At 43.7% G+C, this 16,985-nt stretch overlaps 1 protein-coding gene across 2 annotated transcripts in view; it reads right to left on the bottom strand.

Annotated features, from left to right (window-relative positions):
• The window catches only part of DOK5 (docking protein 5), a 58,111-nt gene that overhangs the window by 11,590 nt on the left and 29,536 nt on the right, over window positions 1–16,985 (bottom strand). For both annotated transcript variants that reach the window (XM_066625080.1, XM_066625082.1), the window contains exons 2-4: window positions 10,456–10,563; window positions 2,500–2,614; window positions 2,263–2,382 (exon numbers count right to left, since the gene is read on the bottom strand). In XM_066625080.1, the coding sequence (XP_066481177.1) occupies window positions 2,263–2,382; window positions 2,500–2,614; window positions 10,456–10,563 (343 nt within the window). The remainder of the gene's footprint in view (window positions 1–2,262; window positions 2,383–2,499; window positions 2,615–10,455; window positions 10,564–16,985) is intronic.

The raw sequence follows: 16,985 nt of genomic DNA, 5'->3' as shown, positions 1-16,985 counted from the left end.
ACCCTGTGAGGTATTTTAGGCTGAGTGTGTGTATCCCAAGTTTACTCATAGCCCAATCCTCATTGTAGCCACACCCTTGCGTCTGGCATTCTGAGGTAGCCTACTTCTAAAACCAGGACATACCCATCATGGCTTGTAACCTGTGATTGATTTTTCTTCCATAAATCTGTTCAATCCTCTTTTAAAGGCATCTAGGTCCAATGCCATTACCACATCCTGTCGCAAGGAGTTCCACAGACAAATTACACAGTATGATGTGATAGTTTATTCTGCCGCCTATGTTTCACAGTGGCCCACCAGATGCCTTGGGGAGTACACAAGCCATTAAGATACCTGTATCCTGTTGCTACTCTCTTGCATCTGACCCTACATGCAAGGCAAATAGTCTATCTCTAAAACTTTGAGGTTGCAGACAGTTATTGTGACTTGTAACCTGTGACAGACCTTTCCTCCATAAATCTGTCCAATTTCCTTTCAATTCAACTTGTCATTTCTTTCTCAAGAGCCAGACAGCCACTCAGTACAATCCTGGTTTCCTATCCCAACACAAATTCTGTTGAAGTTGAAACTGCCTTAGGGCTCAGAACTTTTGATTTATCCTGAGTTTGGAACTTATGTATATCTCTGCCCGTTTGCCAATCTACAGGGAGTAAACCCATGCACTTCAGTGGCAAATCCTGCTATCAATTTTAAAAGACTGAATTATAACAGTATTTGATATGGGCAAACACATAGCAAAACTGATAGGGCTTTACATTGCTATCAGGTTTGACCGCCATTCAAACAACACCAGTTTTATTGTTCAGATCATGGAATCCTAGCCCAAGAAGCCCTAGTTTAAAAAAAAAAAAATGCAACATTACACATCCCCAGATTATAAATGCAGAATATAAGTACATAGAGTAATGGAAAGCAGGCACATCCCAAAATAAAAGAACTGATATTCATTCATTTTTTATTTTCCTGTAAGGACCTGTTCCACATCTTTCCTACAAAGGAAGTTTCTTTCAAATTTCAGAAATATTGTAAAAGTGTGTAAGAGAATGAATGGGAAGAATTCAATGTGCAGTGACTGGCTGGTGACTGCATCTTGATTATAATGTGCAATTCTGGCCTTCCTTCAATTGCCAGTCATTTAGACTTATCAGCTCTGCAGGCGCCTAGATGCCCATGCGCTCTGCCTGTGGCACACTGCAGGGTGAATTAAGTAGGTCAATCTGTGTGGAAAATCCTGCCGCGAGGCAAGATGTTGGCCATGATGGTTTATTCCAGATTCCATCATCATGTAAAGAGATTATGACATAGTGCCAGTTTCCACATAGTGCCAGAGTCCTCTATGTGGATGCGTGGGGGTGGGGAGGGCATATGACCATAAATGAAATATCTTTCACGCTAGCCTTGCACAAATTCACACTAGGCTGTAACACCAGGGGCAGTCTTTTACGCATTAAGATTGTGCAGGTGGATTAGGGATTCTCATAGCTGAAAAGATTACACTGAAATTACATGCAGGAGCAGGGCATTTTCTGTCAAACAAACTGTACAAAGGGATGGATCAAAGCTTCTGTCTTTCACTTTTAAGAAAATAATGTAAATCTCTAAAATGAGCCTTTAGAGACTAAGAGCCCAATCCTATCCTCCCTCCCTGCTCCCTCCCCAGCACATCTCCCCCCACCCTCTCCCCACCCCACACCTCCCACCTCCCCGTCATGCCTCCTCCCCATCCTCTCCCCGCCCTCCACCCGCCTCCCCCCTCCCCAGAACGCCTCCTCCCTATCTTCCCACATGCCCCCGCTTTCCTCTCCACTGCTCGTTGGTCCATGTGACTGCCGAGCGGTGGAGGCCGGGTATCTGCCCGGTGCTAGCCCAGCCATTTGCCCAGCATTCGTGTTCACAAATGCCGGTGCTCAGGTAAGAGGTAAGCCGGTGCTCAGAGCTCAGGATTGGGCTCTAAGTGAGTATAAGATTGCAGCCCAAATTGCTGCTTGGTGTTCATGTTTTAGAAACTGCATTGATCATACATTATGTATTCTTCTAGTTCTATTATACTCTGTTGGCTTGTGGACCTGGAAATTGTTGGCTTAAATTCGGTTGGCAGCCTTGGATAGGGCAGAGTAAAACTTGGTGTGTGTATGTCATTTAGGAATGTAACACTCTGCATCAGCCCACCGCCCTGGGGTATTTGTGGATTTTATGAGCACATCGCAAAGACACCCTAAACATTTCTATTTGTAGTGTTGTGTACAAAACGTATTTACATACCATTTTGTTCCCTCTCTACACCGGAAGCCAATAGGTCAGGTTCTCCCAGGCTAATGTCATTAATCTGAGTCCCCAGACACTCCATCTGCAAGACTTTGCACCATTCATCTGCTTCTAATTCTGCATAAATGGTCAAAAATCCACATATTGGTGTGATGGATAAATAACATTTACAATTATCAGATTAAAGAGGAAAAAAAAGTAATGCACACCAAAAAGCTGTGCCATGAGACCCACCTGATTCACAAGCAAATGTCCTGGATGTGTCATCACTGAAATATATTCCAACCGCATGCTTCCTTGTGCCTTTTGGCAACCGTAATATATTCTTTACATGATTAAGTTCCGTAACCTGGAAATAAAATACATATAATATATGAAGCAGCTACCTGTGGCCCAATCCACAAGTTCCTATCAACGGAACTTGTGTTCCAGCTGCACAAGTCACTTCATAGCCATCACAAAACACGACGCACCATAGAGCACAGCCTGGCTGCGGCCACAAACGGTGAATGGCAATGGCCAGGCCACAGTGGCCTCGGTGAGAGCCCCAAACTACTAAGTTGGAGCAGGGGCAGGGAGGGGGGTGGAATAGGGCAGTGACCAGGGCAGAGATGGGGGTGAGGATGGAAAGGGATGGCAATCCCCAATATCCTATCCCCCTTCTGGGCCTCAATCCACCTACCTGGTTCTACTTGGACTTGTGCCACTAATCACTGGCACAAGCCAAAGTAGACCTAGTGGGGCAGTGGGTGATAGGAGGAGATGTTCCCTTACCTTGAGGAGAGCTCCAGGACTGCCCCCCCTGCCACTGGATGCAGCATGTGCTTTGGTAGCACGACTGGATTGGCAGGGGTAGGTTTAGATAGGATTGAGCTGTTGGAGTTATTATTAAGAGCCTCAACTGATTCACAGCTCAGTCCTAACCAACTTTTCAAAGCTGATGCAGCCACAATGCATCCCCAAGATAAGGGGACAAACATTCCCTCAACCTGAGGAGGCCTTCCTTATTGTCCCCACCAACACAGAATGCAGCACATGCCCTGTTGGCTCAGCTGCGTCAGAGCTAGAAAGTTGATTACAATAAGTATGGACTGTCATGCTTATTCAACTCCCCACTGAAGCATGGGGCTCCCTGGATGGACTTCGGGACAGTCATTATATCCCATTCCAAACTAACTCACAAGGTAGAGATCCAACTATTTGGAGGATAAACGTGTCTCAGCCTAGAAAAGAGACGCCTGAGGGGGGACATGATTGAGACATACAAAATTATGCAGGGGATGGACAGAGTGGATAGGGAGATGCTCTTTACACTCTCACATAACACCAGAACCAGGGGACATCCACTCAAATTGAGTGTTGGGAGAGTTAGAACAGACAAAAGAAAATATTTCTTTACTCAGCGTGTGGTCGGTCTGTGGAACTCCTTGCCACAGGATGTGGTGATGCATCTAGCCTGGACGCCTTTAAAAGGGGATTGGACAAGTTTCTGGAGGAAAAATCCATTACGGGGTACAAGCCGTGATGTGTATGTGCAACCACCTGGTTTTAGAAATGGGCTATGTCAGAATGCCAATGCAAGGGAGGGCACCAGAATGAGGTCTCTTGTTATCTGGTGTGCTCCCTGGGGCATTTGGTGGGCCGCTGTGAGATACAGGAAGCTGGACTAGATGGGCCTATGGCCTGATCCAGTGGGGCTGTTCTTATGTTCTTATGTTCTTAATGTTGCCTGCACATGCAGTTTTGTAAGAAGCACCTGATTGACCACAGATCAGTGCATAAGACGGATTTTTGGTCTGATCCAGCAGAGTTGTTCTTATACTCTTAAGTAGGAACCAGGGCTGGTGCTGGCTGCCAAGTATTTCTCTCTCCTTTTGAAAATACCATTTCTTGCACGGCATACCAGGTCACTTCCAAGGACCCCCACCCTATCAGAAGCTTCATCAGAAGCTATTTAATTCAACAGGAAGAAGAAGATGGCATCCATCAATCTATCTTCTCCCAGTCCTGGATTCTACCCAACACCATTAGGGATGTAGCTGCATCATGTCCATAACGTTATCTTTCCTCCATACACCTTTCTCAGTTGAACCCAAACAGTCTCTCGTTTCTCTATTCTGGTAACAAAGGACAATTCACATTTTCCAGCTAGATTAAATCCAGATTCAGCTTTTGATCTTTTTTTTTCTTTTTTTTTTAAAGCTCTTTACAGAGGGATCTGTATATGGATGCAGCATGGGCTATTGGCTGCCCGGGACGGCTTTATGGTGTTTGAGAGGGGGGAAGTAATAAAAGAGAGACATTACTGAATTTATTCACATTATCAATTCATCCTTAAAGGTCAGACACTGAAAGAGCAACTGCTCGGCAGAAAATCTGGAAGGCAGAGCAATATATTTCAACCCCCATTTTGCAAGCTTCACTTCACACTTGACGCTTCAAAGTTCATCCACCTGAAGAGCAAAATTTGTTTTCATTTGGATACTTCTCCCCCACCCTCACCCCCACATTTGCACTTCATGATTGGATCAGTTCATAAAGCAGACAATGAAGATTGTTCATCTTCCACAGCGGTTATCTCCACACCGCCAAAGGTCCTCATTTGATATTGCAAATATCAAGAAATCTATGTGAACACAGTAAACTCTGTTCTCTTCAATAACCGCCTGAATTAAAAATTTGTGAACTGGTGGATACATGCATTAGGATGATATAGAATCAACCGTTTGCACGTGCAGAGCCCTCCAACCAACAAGTTATGGGATCGGTGATGTCCTAAAACCCTTGCTATGTCACAGACCAGCCAGATTCGGAAAGTCCTCACCTGTGCATGCAATATAAATCTATGGTAAGGCCAAACCTGGAGTATTGTGTCCTGTTCTGGTCACTGCATCTCAAAAAGGATATAGCGGAAATGGAAAAGGTGCAAAAGAGGGCAACTAAGATTGCTGGGCTGGGGCACCTTCCTTATGAGGAAAGGCTATGGCATTTGGGCCTCTTCAGCCTAGAAAAGAGAGGCCTGAGGGGGGACATGATTGAGACATACAAAATTATGCATGGGAAGGATAGAGTGGATAGAGAGATACTCTTTACACTCTCACATAACACCAGAACCAGGGGACACCCACTAAAATTGAGTGTTGGGAGGGTTAGGACAGACAAAAGAAAATATTTCTTTACTCAGCATGTGGTTGGTCTGTGGAACTCCTTGCCACAGGATGTGGTGACGGCATCTGGCCTGGATGCCTTTAAAAGGGGATTGGACAAGTTTCTGGAGGAAAAATCCATTACGGGTTACACAAGCCATGATGTGTATGTGCAACCTCCTGATTTTAGAAATGGGCTATGTCAGATGCAAGGGAGGGTACCAGGATGCAGGTCTCTTGTTATCAGGTGTGCTCCCTGGGGCATTCGGTGGGGCATTTGGTGAAATACAAGAAGCTGGACTAGATGGGCCTATGGCCTGATCCAGTGGGGCTTAATTTCCCCATAATTTCCCCATAATTTCTTATGTTCTTAATTTCCAGAATCCACTAGAGAGTAGCACATTTGGAACTGATAAACATTTCACCCAGCTTCTAGACAACACACTTCTTAGAGAAAAATTCATCCATCTTTGACAGGTACATGAGTGACGTATCACACATTATATACATGTAATCTGTATATATTTTCTTTTTCTCTGCTTGTTTTCACCTGGTTTGGACCTTCCTATCACCTGACAGGGCAGAGACCAGGGAGGGAAGGAGGCATGTTAGGGTGAGAGGGGGTGTGTCCTGGCATGGGCAACCTGTGCCCATCCTCCTTCCTCCCCTTCCCTAGCTCCTTCCCAAAATGCTCCCTTTCTCTGCTCAGTTAAAGAGATGGCACAGGTCTAAGCAGACCCATCCAGAATTGGGAGGCTTGGAGAGGGGGGATTAAGGGGAAAATTTTTCCCATACCTCTCCCAAGCTTCCCAATCACCCCCTCCCCTACTATAGCATGCAGCAGAGCCTGTTTTGACATGGCTGCATGCTATGGCAGGGGAAAGGACAGGATTAGGCTATAATTCTGTTTCTGTGCTAATCCCTGTTCTACGGACATTCAAAGAAAAAAGAAGTTATATTTGCGTTGATCTTACGATTGTGGGTACTTGGTAACTTTCTGATAGTTCTCACTGTGATGAACCTGACTGAGGGCCCAATCCTATCCAATTTTCCAGTGCCTTTTATTTTTCTTTTGGGGCATCCAAAGCATCCTAAAACTCAAGGGATGGCGATTATGGGGGAAATCATTCCTGCAAGCAGATGAGAATACTGGGACTGAGCACTAAACTCCCGTGCAAATGCAAGAGAGAGTTTAAAAGCAGAGAAAAGAGGAGTAGAAACTTAAAGAAAATCAAAGCAACTTTCACAGACAACTTACCATAGCCATGTATCAATAAAGCCAAAGCGTCATAGTTCTCTGTTAGCATAATGCATCACCAAAGCAAGTTAGCACAAGTCAGATGAATTAGTGCAATAAATCACGGAAGTAACAAGGAAAAACCAGCCCGAGAAGATCAATCCTGGGCTCTGTGGAATTAAACTGATCCTGAATCTTTACCTGTGATGCTTATTAGCACATGGCTGGATTCCAATAAGGCCAATAAGGTTTAACAAGTTTTATAAATCCTGAACCTAACTCACATAAGAACAGACAATGCTATTGTTCGTGCTGACACAGCCTATAATATTTCTAGGAATCAACAGTCCAACTTGCATTCATAATAATTGTTGCAATGCAGTTTCTTATTTCTCAAAGGTCCATATACGCCTGTTGCTGTTACAGAACATTTTATGTAGTCCAATATAAGTCTACAGCCATCAAGTTTACAACCAGGTCTTCTTTTTTCTTCTTCTTCTTCTTCCTAGAGGATTCTATCTTATTTCACATATCAGCAGCAACTGTTACCCTGCAGATGCCTGATCTTGGCTGATCTTGGAAGCTAAGCAGGGTCAGGCCTGGTTAGTACTTGGATGGGAGACCGCCTGGGAATACCGGGTGCTGTAGGCTTATACCATAGTCTTTCGAGACTGAAGGTTGCCAACCAATTAGGTTTCCCAGAGGGGCATTTTGAAAAGCAAATGAACCATGGTGGGCCAGTGCCAAGATTTCCAATCCCTCAGAAGGAATTCCAGGAAGTTCTCAATTCCAAAATATTGCTTTCTTCTTGTCTTTTTTCTCAGAGGGCCAGATTGTGCCAGGGTCCTCTAATTGCTAGGGTCCCCTTTGCATCTCCAACGCACAGCAGGAAAAAGCATGGAGGACCATGGATCAAATAGAGGCCTGGTTATTTCAAGGACTGCTTTTACCAAACATCTACCAAGGCTCCAACTTCGTCAAGGTAAACCCTGCCACCATCTGAGCATAGGCAGAGAGACAGTGCCTGGACAGAGGGTATTTTTGGTCATAGTGCATGGTATTTGAAATGATCCCCCAGAGAAGCTTGCATAGAGTGCACTGCCTTCCAGTGCCCACAACCTCATTATGGTGCTAGGCAAATACTCCTTTACTTGCCTAATGGTCCAACATATGCACTGGCTGGTAGTGCTGCATAGGAATGAGCCGTTGACTGGCTTGTAAAACCTGCTGCTGGCACCTGGGCAAAACCCAAATCATCTTTTCAGACAAGATATATGCACAGGGTGTGATTATGGAATGGGTTTAATGGGTGGCTGCAGCTTGCAATAGGAGAGGTTTGCTTGTTCTGAGCATGGCAGAATCTCACTGCTGGATTATTCATGGGTGGAAAAAAAATAAGGCCCTTTTTAGGGAAAAGCAGAGTAATTAAGATCTGATCCTAACTCAGGTCCTAATTCCCACATCATTCAAACAGCAACAGATATACTGCTTATATTTTGCATTACTGGGGCGGAGGAAGAGAAAGAGACACCATATTCACATCAATAATTTGTCAGCTCAGTATCACGACAGATGACACACCTTCTGTGCCAAGCTGAAATTAAACTGCACTAAATATATACCCCCCTCTCAATCCCTATAGCAGATCAAATGAGGCAGAAGAAGGGATTTCAAGCCTCCTTGTCATGACTTTTTGAAAAATGGTCTCATATAAATTTCTGCCAACGTCTCTTTCTAGACATGACCTGTAGGGCAAATATTCCCCCAAGGTTTTCCAATCAATCCTGCATAAATTATGTATCACAAAGCTATTGATCAGAGTAAACAGATTAAGGAGATTCAAATTCAGGAATCCCACTAGGTTTCTTTCTTAAACACCTCTCAAACTAAGTAAGATCATCTACAAAATGCTTATCTTTTCACTTCCAGGCTCCTAGTGTGTTTGCACTTCTAAATCCCAATTTTCTAGTATATTAAGCTCTTACTGACAAGGATTAAAAATAAACCTTGTAGTCTATTATTGTCAGCACCATGCTGCAGGGAATTACACATGTACCTCCTCTGGCATAGGGAAATCAGTACGTGATCCCCAAGTGATTAGAGAACCTCAGAAGATTTATTGATTGGGGCTTTAATCAGCAAGAATGTTTGTGTAAACACTGAAGAAATTGTAACAAGCCCATTGACTCAAATGTTCTCAAAATAGGGCCTACATACTACTTAAACATAGTTATCTGTAGCTGAATTAAACCACTAAAGCTCATACTGGTTTAATACTATGGGTGTTATGAATTATAGACATGATCCATCCTCTCCCACATGCACAGCTGTACGCACAGGTGGCAATCCCCACAGAGATTCTGTTGAGCTCTTCCCTGGTTCTGCCATTGGGCCTGGCCAGTCGCCCACTGTTACTGAGGTCAAAGCAGCAAGTTTGATTGCTGTTTCATGAAGCAATCAGCAATCTAAACAATCGTCACACCAGGGCTGGTGGATATCTTTATGAGTGCACTCAGACCACTAACTGTACAGGATTACAGCAAATACCAAAAATCATGACATAAATAAAATACAGTGAACCTTCTTCATCCATGGGTTCAGAACCCATGGATTTGTCTGAACACGAATTCTGAACCCGCATCTGGACGACCGTAGGGACCTATGGACATGACTAGAAGTGCCTTCCAGTCACATTCAGAGGTGTTCAGGTCCAGAGATGAGATTGTGTGCAGCCTCCCTGCCCCTCAGAAAGCATCTAAGAAGCCTCTTCCAGTTTCCTGGAAGTGCGTGTCTGAGGCTTTCTGAGGCACAGAGGGGCTGCATACAACCTCCCTGCAACTCAGAACACCTCCAGACACAACCAGAAGGCACTTCAGGTTGCATCCGGTGGTCCTCTGTGGAGTCTTGCAGATCTCAGTATCCACTGGTTTGGTATCTAAGGCAAATGGAAATGGATCCCCCGTGGATACTGAAGTCCAAACTATATTCATGAATGTAAGAAGTGGGGTCAGCCTTAGGCATCCTACAGAAGGTCAGGTCAAAGGCCCATCCAGTCTAGCACCCTCCCCATTGACATTGCTCCCCAGCAACTTGAATTCAGAGATATACTGCCAGTGGACCTGGAGGTAGCAGAGAGCTATCATCCTCCTGGTGCATTAGGTAAAATATTAAAATAGCAACTCCCTTTCACCACACTAGTATACTGAAGATAACAGGCACATCAGATCCTGGAACTTCCTGGACCTCTGGTTATTACCCTTGCATGGTCATTTTTAAGCCCCTTCCAAACACTGCCTAGTTCCCACAGCCATGACATCCGACTCTCCCCTCTCGAGGACCTGGCTTGGTCCCTCCTTTTTCTAATAGCAGTTCTATCACATCATTGCTAATTTTTCCCCCTATACCACTGTACTTATCGCTCTGTTGATCGCTTACAAACTCAGTGGTAATGTCAGCTAGGCGCATGGGCTTGAACCAATTTGAAACTTCAGAATGTGATGCTTCAAACCATTTTTGAACAAAAAAACAACAACAAATGTCCCGCTTCTCTTTTTAACAACATATGCATTAGATACTCATTTATCTGGAAGAGTGCTAAGTCATTAAGCACCAAGCCTCTTATCCTCCTAGGGTTGGCTCCAACAGCCACACACTCCACTGATAGCTGCGAAAGCCATTCTGTCGTTCCAGTGGGACGTTAGTCACGAAGTTCATTAGCTGGATTGATGCCAAAGGCTAGTTTAACTGTGAAAATACTTTGCATGGGATTACATTCCAAGTAAGGAAGTGTGGGGGAAGCCTTCTTACCTTGTGATAGCAACTGAAGTAAGCAGCGCGCTCATCGGAAAATTTCTCCATTCGTCTTGGCCCTTTGCTTGATGCTTTCTTGAAAACCAGCCAGCATCTCTGATAAATCTGCAAATGCAAAAGTATTTTTATCTTAATTATTTTCCCCATGACTCATATGCAAAGCCTCCCGCAAACTCCCACAGAGCACTCATGAACCATTCATGACACACACTGCTGTTTTACAGAATGACTCTAAGCTTTACCCAGGCATTCAGCTCTCTCACACCCATTCACTCACTCCTGCACATATTATTATTATTATTATTATTATTATTATTATTATTATTATTATTATTATTATTATTATTATTAATATTATATAATATATAATATATTTTATTCATTCATTACAGATACAGGAAAGGAAATAGGCTTAACTTTGGGTAGGGTACAACACAGGTTACACATAAGGGTTGGCCCCAGATTCCAACATACATCATTCAGTTAACGCAAAAAAAAAACACACGATAATCATCAATACAAAGGTTCACATATTTATCAATATAGAAAAATTAATTTTTACGAAACACTCAATTTTATCTAACTAGATTTATCTACCCAATCATAAAAAAACTTCCAATATTTTCTTATTCTATCTAAATCTCTCTCTTTCATTCTTTCTGTTAAAACTTCCATTTCTGCTACTTCATAGATTTTATCTATTAAATCGTCTTTAGTTGGTACATCTATAGATTTCCATTTTTGCGCAAACAATATTCTTGCCACTGTAACAATATTTACAATAAGGTGTTTCTTAGGTTGATCTTTAATTTCTGATGTCACATTTAGGAGGAATATTTCTGGTTTGAATGGTAACACACAATGCAATATTTCTTGCAACACTTTATGTATCATTTTCCAATATTTCTTTGCTTTTTTGCATGTCCACCACATATGATAAAAAGTTCCTTCTAGCTCATTACATTTCCAACACTTATTTGATAACCCAGAATACATTTTTGCTAACTTCTCTGGTGTTAAATACCATCTATAAAACATTTTATATAAATTATCTTTAAAAGTCACTGCTTTAGTTATATTATTATTATTATTATTATTATTAATAATAATAATAATAATAATAATAATAATAATAATAATAATAATAATAATTTATATCCTGCCTTTTTGCCCCATGGGCACACAAGGTGGCTTACAACAATTAAAATACAAAAATAGCAATTAAAAACAATAATTAAAACAGTTGCACATAATTTAAAAAAAAAAACAAACTAAAACAAGCCCCGTGGATTCTAATATAAAAGAGAAAAAAGAGAAAGAAAGCCAGCCAGCCTGTCAGCAATTAAAAGCTTTTTGAAATAAAAAGGTCTTCAGTCCACGCCGAAATATTAACAAAGAGGGAGCAGTTCTCAATTCTAAGGGAAGGGTATTCCAGAGTTCAGGGGCCACCACATATAGAGGCCTCAGATGTAGTGCTACACAGTAGGTATGCTGCTCCAGGGGTTAAAGTTCCAGTGTGTTACTGGTAGTTGGAGAAAGCCTCAAATTGCCTTTGAAATCCAATGTTAACTTCACGCATGCACGTAAGTGGAATGATGGTAATCCAGTGGCTACAAGGTGCTGTAAAGCCAACATGTACATAGCTTTTAAAATGGTTAGATGACCACATCTAACACAAGGCCACAAGGACATGAAGGGCACTGTTGTCTTCGATGGCTCCACATCAGACCCTTTTGACATCCGAAGCGGAGTGAAGCAGGGCTGTGTTCTTGCACCAACCTTGTTTGGGATTTTCTTCGCTGTCCTGCTGAAGCAGGCCTTTGGAACTGCAACAGAAGGCATCTATCTCCGGACCAGATCAGACGGAAAGCTCTTCAACCTCTCCAGACTGAGAGCAAAATCCAAAGCCCAGCTGAAATGTCTGCGTGACTTCCTCTTTGCCGACGATGCAGCTGTCTCTACCCACTCTGCCAAAGGTCTCCAGCAGCTCATGGATCGTTTTAGCAAGGCCTGCCAAGATTTTGGACTGACAATCAGCCTGAAGAAAACACAGGTCATGGTTCAGGATGTGGACTCACCTCCCTGCATTACAATCTCTGAGCATGAACTGGAGGTTGTCCATGACTTTGTGTACCTTGGCTCAACGATCTCTGACACTCATTCTCTCGATACCGAGCTAAACAAGCGCATCGGTAAAGCAGCTACCACGTTTTCCAGACTCACAAAGAGAGTCTGGTCCAACAAGAAGCTGACGGAACATACCAAGATCCAGGTCTACAGAGCTTGCGTCCTGAGTACACTTCTGTACTGCAGCGAGTCATGGACTCTTCACTCACAACAGGAGAGGAAACTGAGCGCTTTCCACATGCGCTGCCTCCGACGCATCCTCGGCATCACCTGGCAGGACAAAGTTCCAAACAACACAGTCCTGGAACGTGCTGGAATCCCTAGCATGTATTCACTGCTGAAACAGAGACGCCTGCGTTGGCTTGGTCATGTCGTGAGAATGGATGATGGCCGGATCCCAAAGGATCTCCTCTATGGAGAACTCGTGCAAGGAAAGCGCCCTACAGGCAGACCACAGCTGCGATACAAGGACATCTGCAAGAGGGATCTGAAGGCCTTAGGGATGGACCTCAACAAGTGGGAAACCCTGGCCTCTGAGCGGCCCGCTTGGAGGCAGGCTGTGCAGCATGGCCTTTCCCAGTTTGAAGAGACACTTTGCAAACAGTCTGAGGCTAAGAGGCAAAGAAGGAAGGCCCATAGTCAGGGAGACAGACCAGGGACAGACTGCACTTGCTCCCGGTGTGGAAGGGATTGTCACTCCCGGATTGGCCTTTTCAGCCACACTAGACGCTGTGCCAGAACCACCATTCAGAGCGCGATACCATAGTCTTTCGAGACTGAAGGTTGCCAATACAGATGACCACATCTATTTCTTTAAGAGGTGCATAGTGTAATGGCAAAGAATAGGAGCTGGATATTCTTGGTTCAAATCTCCTCTCAGCCATAAATTCAATAGATGGGAAAGACATCACTCTCTCTACATCAGCTCTGCACAAGCAATGCATGAATAACCATGCTGGCCAACTTCACAGAGCCATTGGAAGGATGACTGAAGTGACTGGGTGAGAAGCACCTTGAAACTCTAAAGCAGTGTTTCTCAAACCCACTAGGTGGGTCACAAGCCAATTTCAGGTGGGTTCCCATTCATTTCAATATTTTATTTTTAATATTTCAGACTTGATGCTACCATGGTATGGGACTGCATTTGGGGAAATGTTACAGACCCGTACCTTTAACAAGCTATTATGTATATTCTTTTAACAATTATAGTAAATGGGATTTACTCCTGCGTAAGTGTGGGTGGGATTGCAGCCTAGGATTGTCAAAAATTTTCCTGCTTGATGATGTCACTTCCGGTCATGACATCACTTCCGGTGTGTCCTGACAGATTCTCATTCTAAAAAGTGGGTCCCAGTGCTAAATGTATGAGAACCACTGCTCTAAAGCTTTCATGCAAAGTGTTGTGACGTAGAGTACAGGTTTTTGGGTGCTGTGGGTACTGATAGATGCATAAATCCAATTGCTTGCATACTCTAAAAATATACATTTTGATCATGACTTTGTATACCACTCAGAATTTCACATGTGAAAACAGAAACATTCACATGTATTGTAGTACACACTATAGGTCCCTTCACATGTTGAATGTTCAGAGAGAGAGAAGCAAGATTATGCCCACTTGCTGTTCTGGCCACACCCCTTCTCCCTATGTGCATTCAGCAAAGCCTGTACAAGAGCCTATATGCATATATAGTTTATATGCCAGGTCCTCTATCTGCGACCAGACTCTTCCTTCTTAACAACCCAGTCAGACTGTTTCACAAATTTTGCCAAATGTGCATTAGGGGCAAGGTCAGTGAACATGGACCCACTCCTACAGATACTAGAACTGCGGTATTATATTGACTCTGCAATAGCTGGCCCAGAACTGGTTTCTGAGTCCAGTGTGTTGGCAAGCTGATCATAACAATTTCCTTGGTTGAAACCACAAGCATGTTTCACATCATGTTTCATCGCATCTTCGATGTGATTGCACTTATTATAGAATAGCTGCAACTCAAATAGCATCACTGACTATCTGGGCAGATGGTAATGCGAGGGAGAGGTAGGAAGGAAAGCACTAGCGTTCTGTGTTTAGACAACCAAGAAAAAGTTAATGGGCACTCCAGTTCTCTGCAGGATGGGGCTGTCGGCCAGAGCACTTTGCGCCAACACAACAGAATTGCGCTGTTGCAAAATGACCATTGGTAGAACAGGGAGCACTCCATAAACCATTTTAGGAGCATTGCCACCAAAGGTAGAAGTGATCCCTGTCTTTTGCTAGATCCTGCCAAAGCCAACAGCGTGGTTAAGGAAGTCGGAGGGATGAGGAGGGGCAAAACTGGGGGGGGGGGAAGAGGAAGGAACAGGCCAGGGAACCGGTAGGAGGGGGTGGATCCAGCAACAATGGTGCATGCCAGATCCTATCCCCTCTATAACAGCTTCCCTGCCCCTTTTCTCTCCTCAGTCATGTGTCGGCTAAAGATCTGGCACAGGTCTTAGGAGACTCACTGCGGAGTCCCATGCAAGGAAAGGGGGATTTAAATATTCTTCTCCCCCCCCCCAATACCTCACGATCTGCCTCCCCCACTGAATACAGCACACTCCTTTCCAGCACAACTGCACCACCAGTGGGGGTGAGGAAGAGAAGATTCAGCCCTAAGCCATGCATTTTTTAAGCCAAAAGAACATCACATTAGAAAACATAGTTGTTCAGTAATATTTTATTATAAACAACAGAATACTCTCATTGGTTGCACCATGTGAAATGAAATGGCAGGCTGCACATTCCGTTGAGCCACGGAATTTGTGCATTTACTTGTGTATGCAATAGACTACAGATTTATATTTCCTTTCACTTGGAGTTTAACTCTAGATACTCAAGGGAGGTGGCTAAAACCTCAGGAATAGCAACTCTTAGCAATACATGTGTGCATACACTAAAAATGAACCTCCATAATCTCCTCCGCAAGCAGAAAGAGGCACTGTGATTTACCAGAGGCAGGTACTAATGAAAAGGGCTATCCCTGGAAAATAGGAGTGTGGGACATGTGGGTGGCTTCATGTTGTCTAAAGAGAAGTTGTGGGAACTAGTAGTACGTACTTAGCAGATCAGACACAGAATTCTCCATATTTCCCAAAGGAGCAAAACATGAGTATATCATAATTATATAAGGAAAATAAATGACTATGGAACATCTATATGATCATTAACCAATCTAGACTCAATAGGGAAAGTGCAATTGGTAGATATGCTTGTGTAAAAGAACATCAGATCCCAGGAGTATTGCTTAAGTATTGCTTAAGGAGTTGGCTTTGTTGGTGCTTAGAGAGGCTAATGATTGTATAATTAAAATTGGCAGCATATTCTTCACTCTCATTATGCACCCTGGAGAAAGGGAACTGAAAGTATCATTTGCAGGACAGTGAACAGGATATTTTGTACATGGGAGGAGACTGGAAAAAATTACCAGGCAAAATGGCATGATGCACTGTAATTAACATCCCAGTCCTCGCTAAGTCGCTGCACGGCAATGCACCGGTGGTGCTGTGACTTCTGCTGCAACCTGCAGGGGATTTTTGGCTGCTGGACGTCTACTTGGGGTAAGGGTACATTTGTCAGACCTGCACCACCTCAATCACTGTCTCTAGTCTGAATTGCTCCATGCAGGTAGATCAGGCCTGGGAAGGGGTTTGGAATTCAGCATCCGCTGCCATTGATCCTGTCCTGCTCCTGGGTAAGGATGGGGCACCTGAAAGTGACCACATGGTCACCTTCTAACCCATGCTTTATTGCACTTTGGAAAGCACTGTTTGAGGGACCAGCACCTGCAACTGAGGGGCCCAAATTGTTTATGGTTTCTTCCCTAACATGTTTTTCCTCTCATACTATTTAAAGGGGGTATAGATACATTGATAGCTGTTATTAGGTATAGCAGGCACATATAAGAAAGCCCTGGGACCATTATAAGTGGCATCAATGTAAACTGTCCTCTGGAAGCTGTTACACACACCTTGTGGTCTTCAAGAGTTGCTCGCGGCTTATTATGGTGTTCCAAGCAGCTGAATGGCTGCCCTATTTTCAGTCAGCATCAGTGCAAACATCTTATGGAGGCCACACACACGACCCACCAGAATTTGTCCACCGTTGCCTTGGTGCTGCCTATTATAAAAGTGGCACAAGCAATGTGCATTATTCCATATACTCAGAAACCTTGCTTGTACCTTAGACCAGCAGTGACCAAACTTGCAAATGTTGTCTGTCAAAAAAGCAGTCCCCATTTGGACCAGAGCCTACCGTTCCACCTCTGCACTGCCTGTATACTTAGTAGATCTGGGCACCAGGCACTTTGAGAAGTTGCATCTATTGCCCAGCGTCCCAGAAGGCTATGCAACAGGACATCCAGGCAGACACAACTACC

The sequence above is a fragment of the Tiliqua scincoides genome, chromosome 4 (assembly GCF_035046505.1).
Source record: "Tiliqua scincoides isolate rTilSci1 chromosome 4, rTilSci1.hap2, whole genome shotgun sequence".
NCBI lineage: Eukaryota > Metazoa > Chordata > Lepidosauria > Squamata > Scincidae > Tiliqua > Tiliqua scincoides.
The sequence above is the reverse complement of the archived record's forward strand: the minus strand, read 5'-3'. Positions and strand labels throughout refer to the sequence as shown.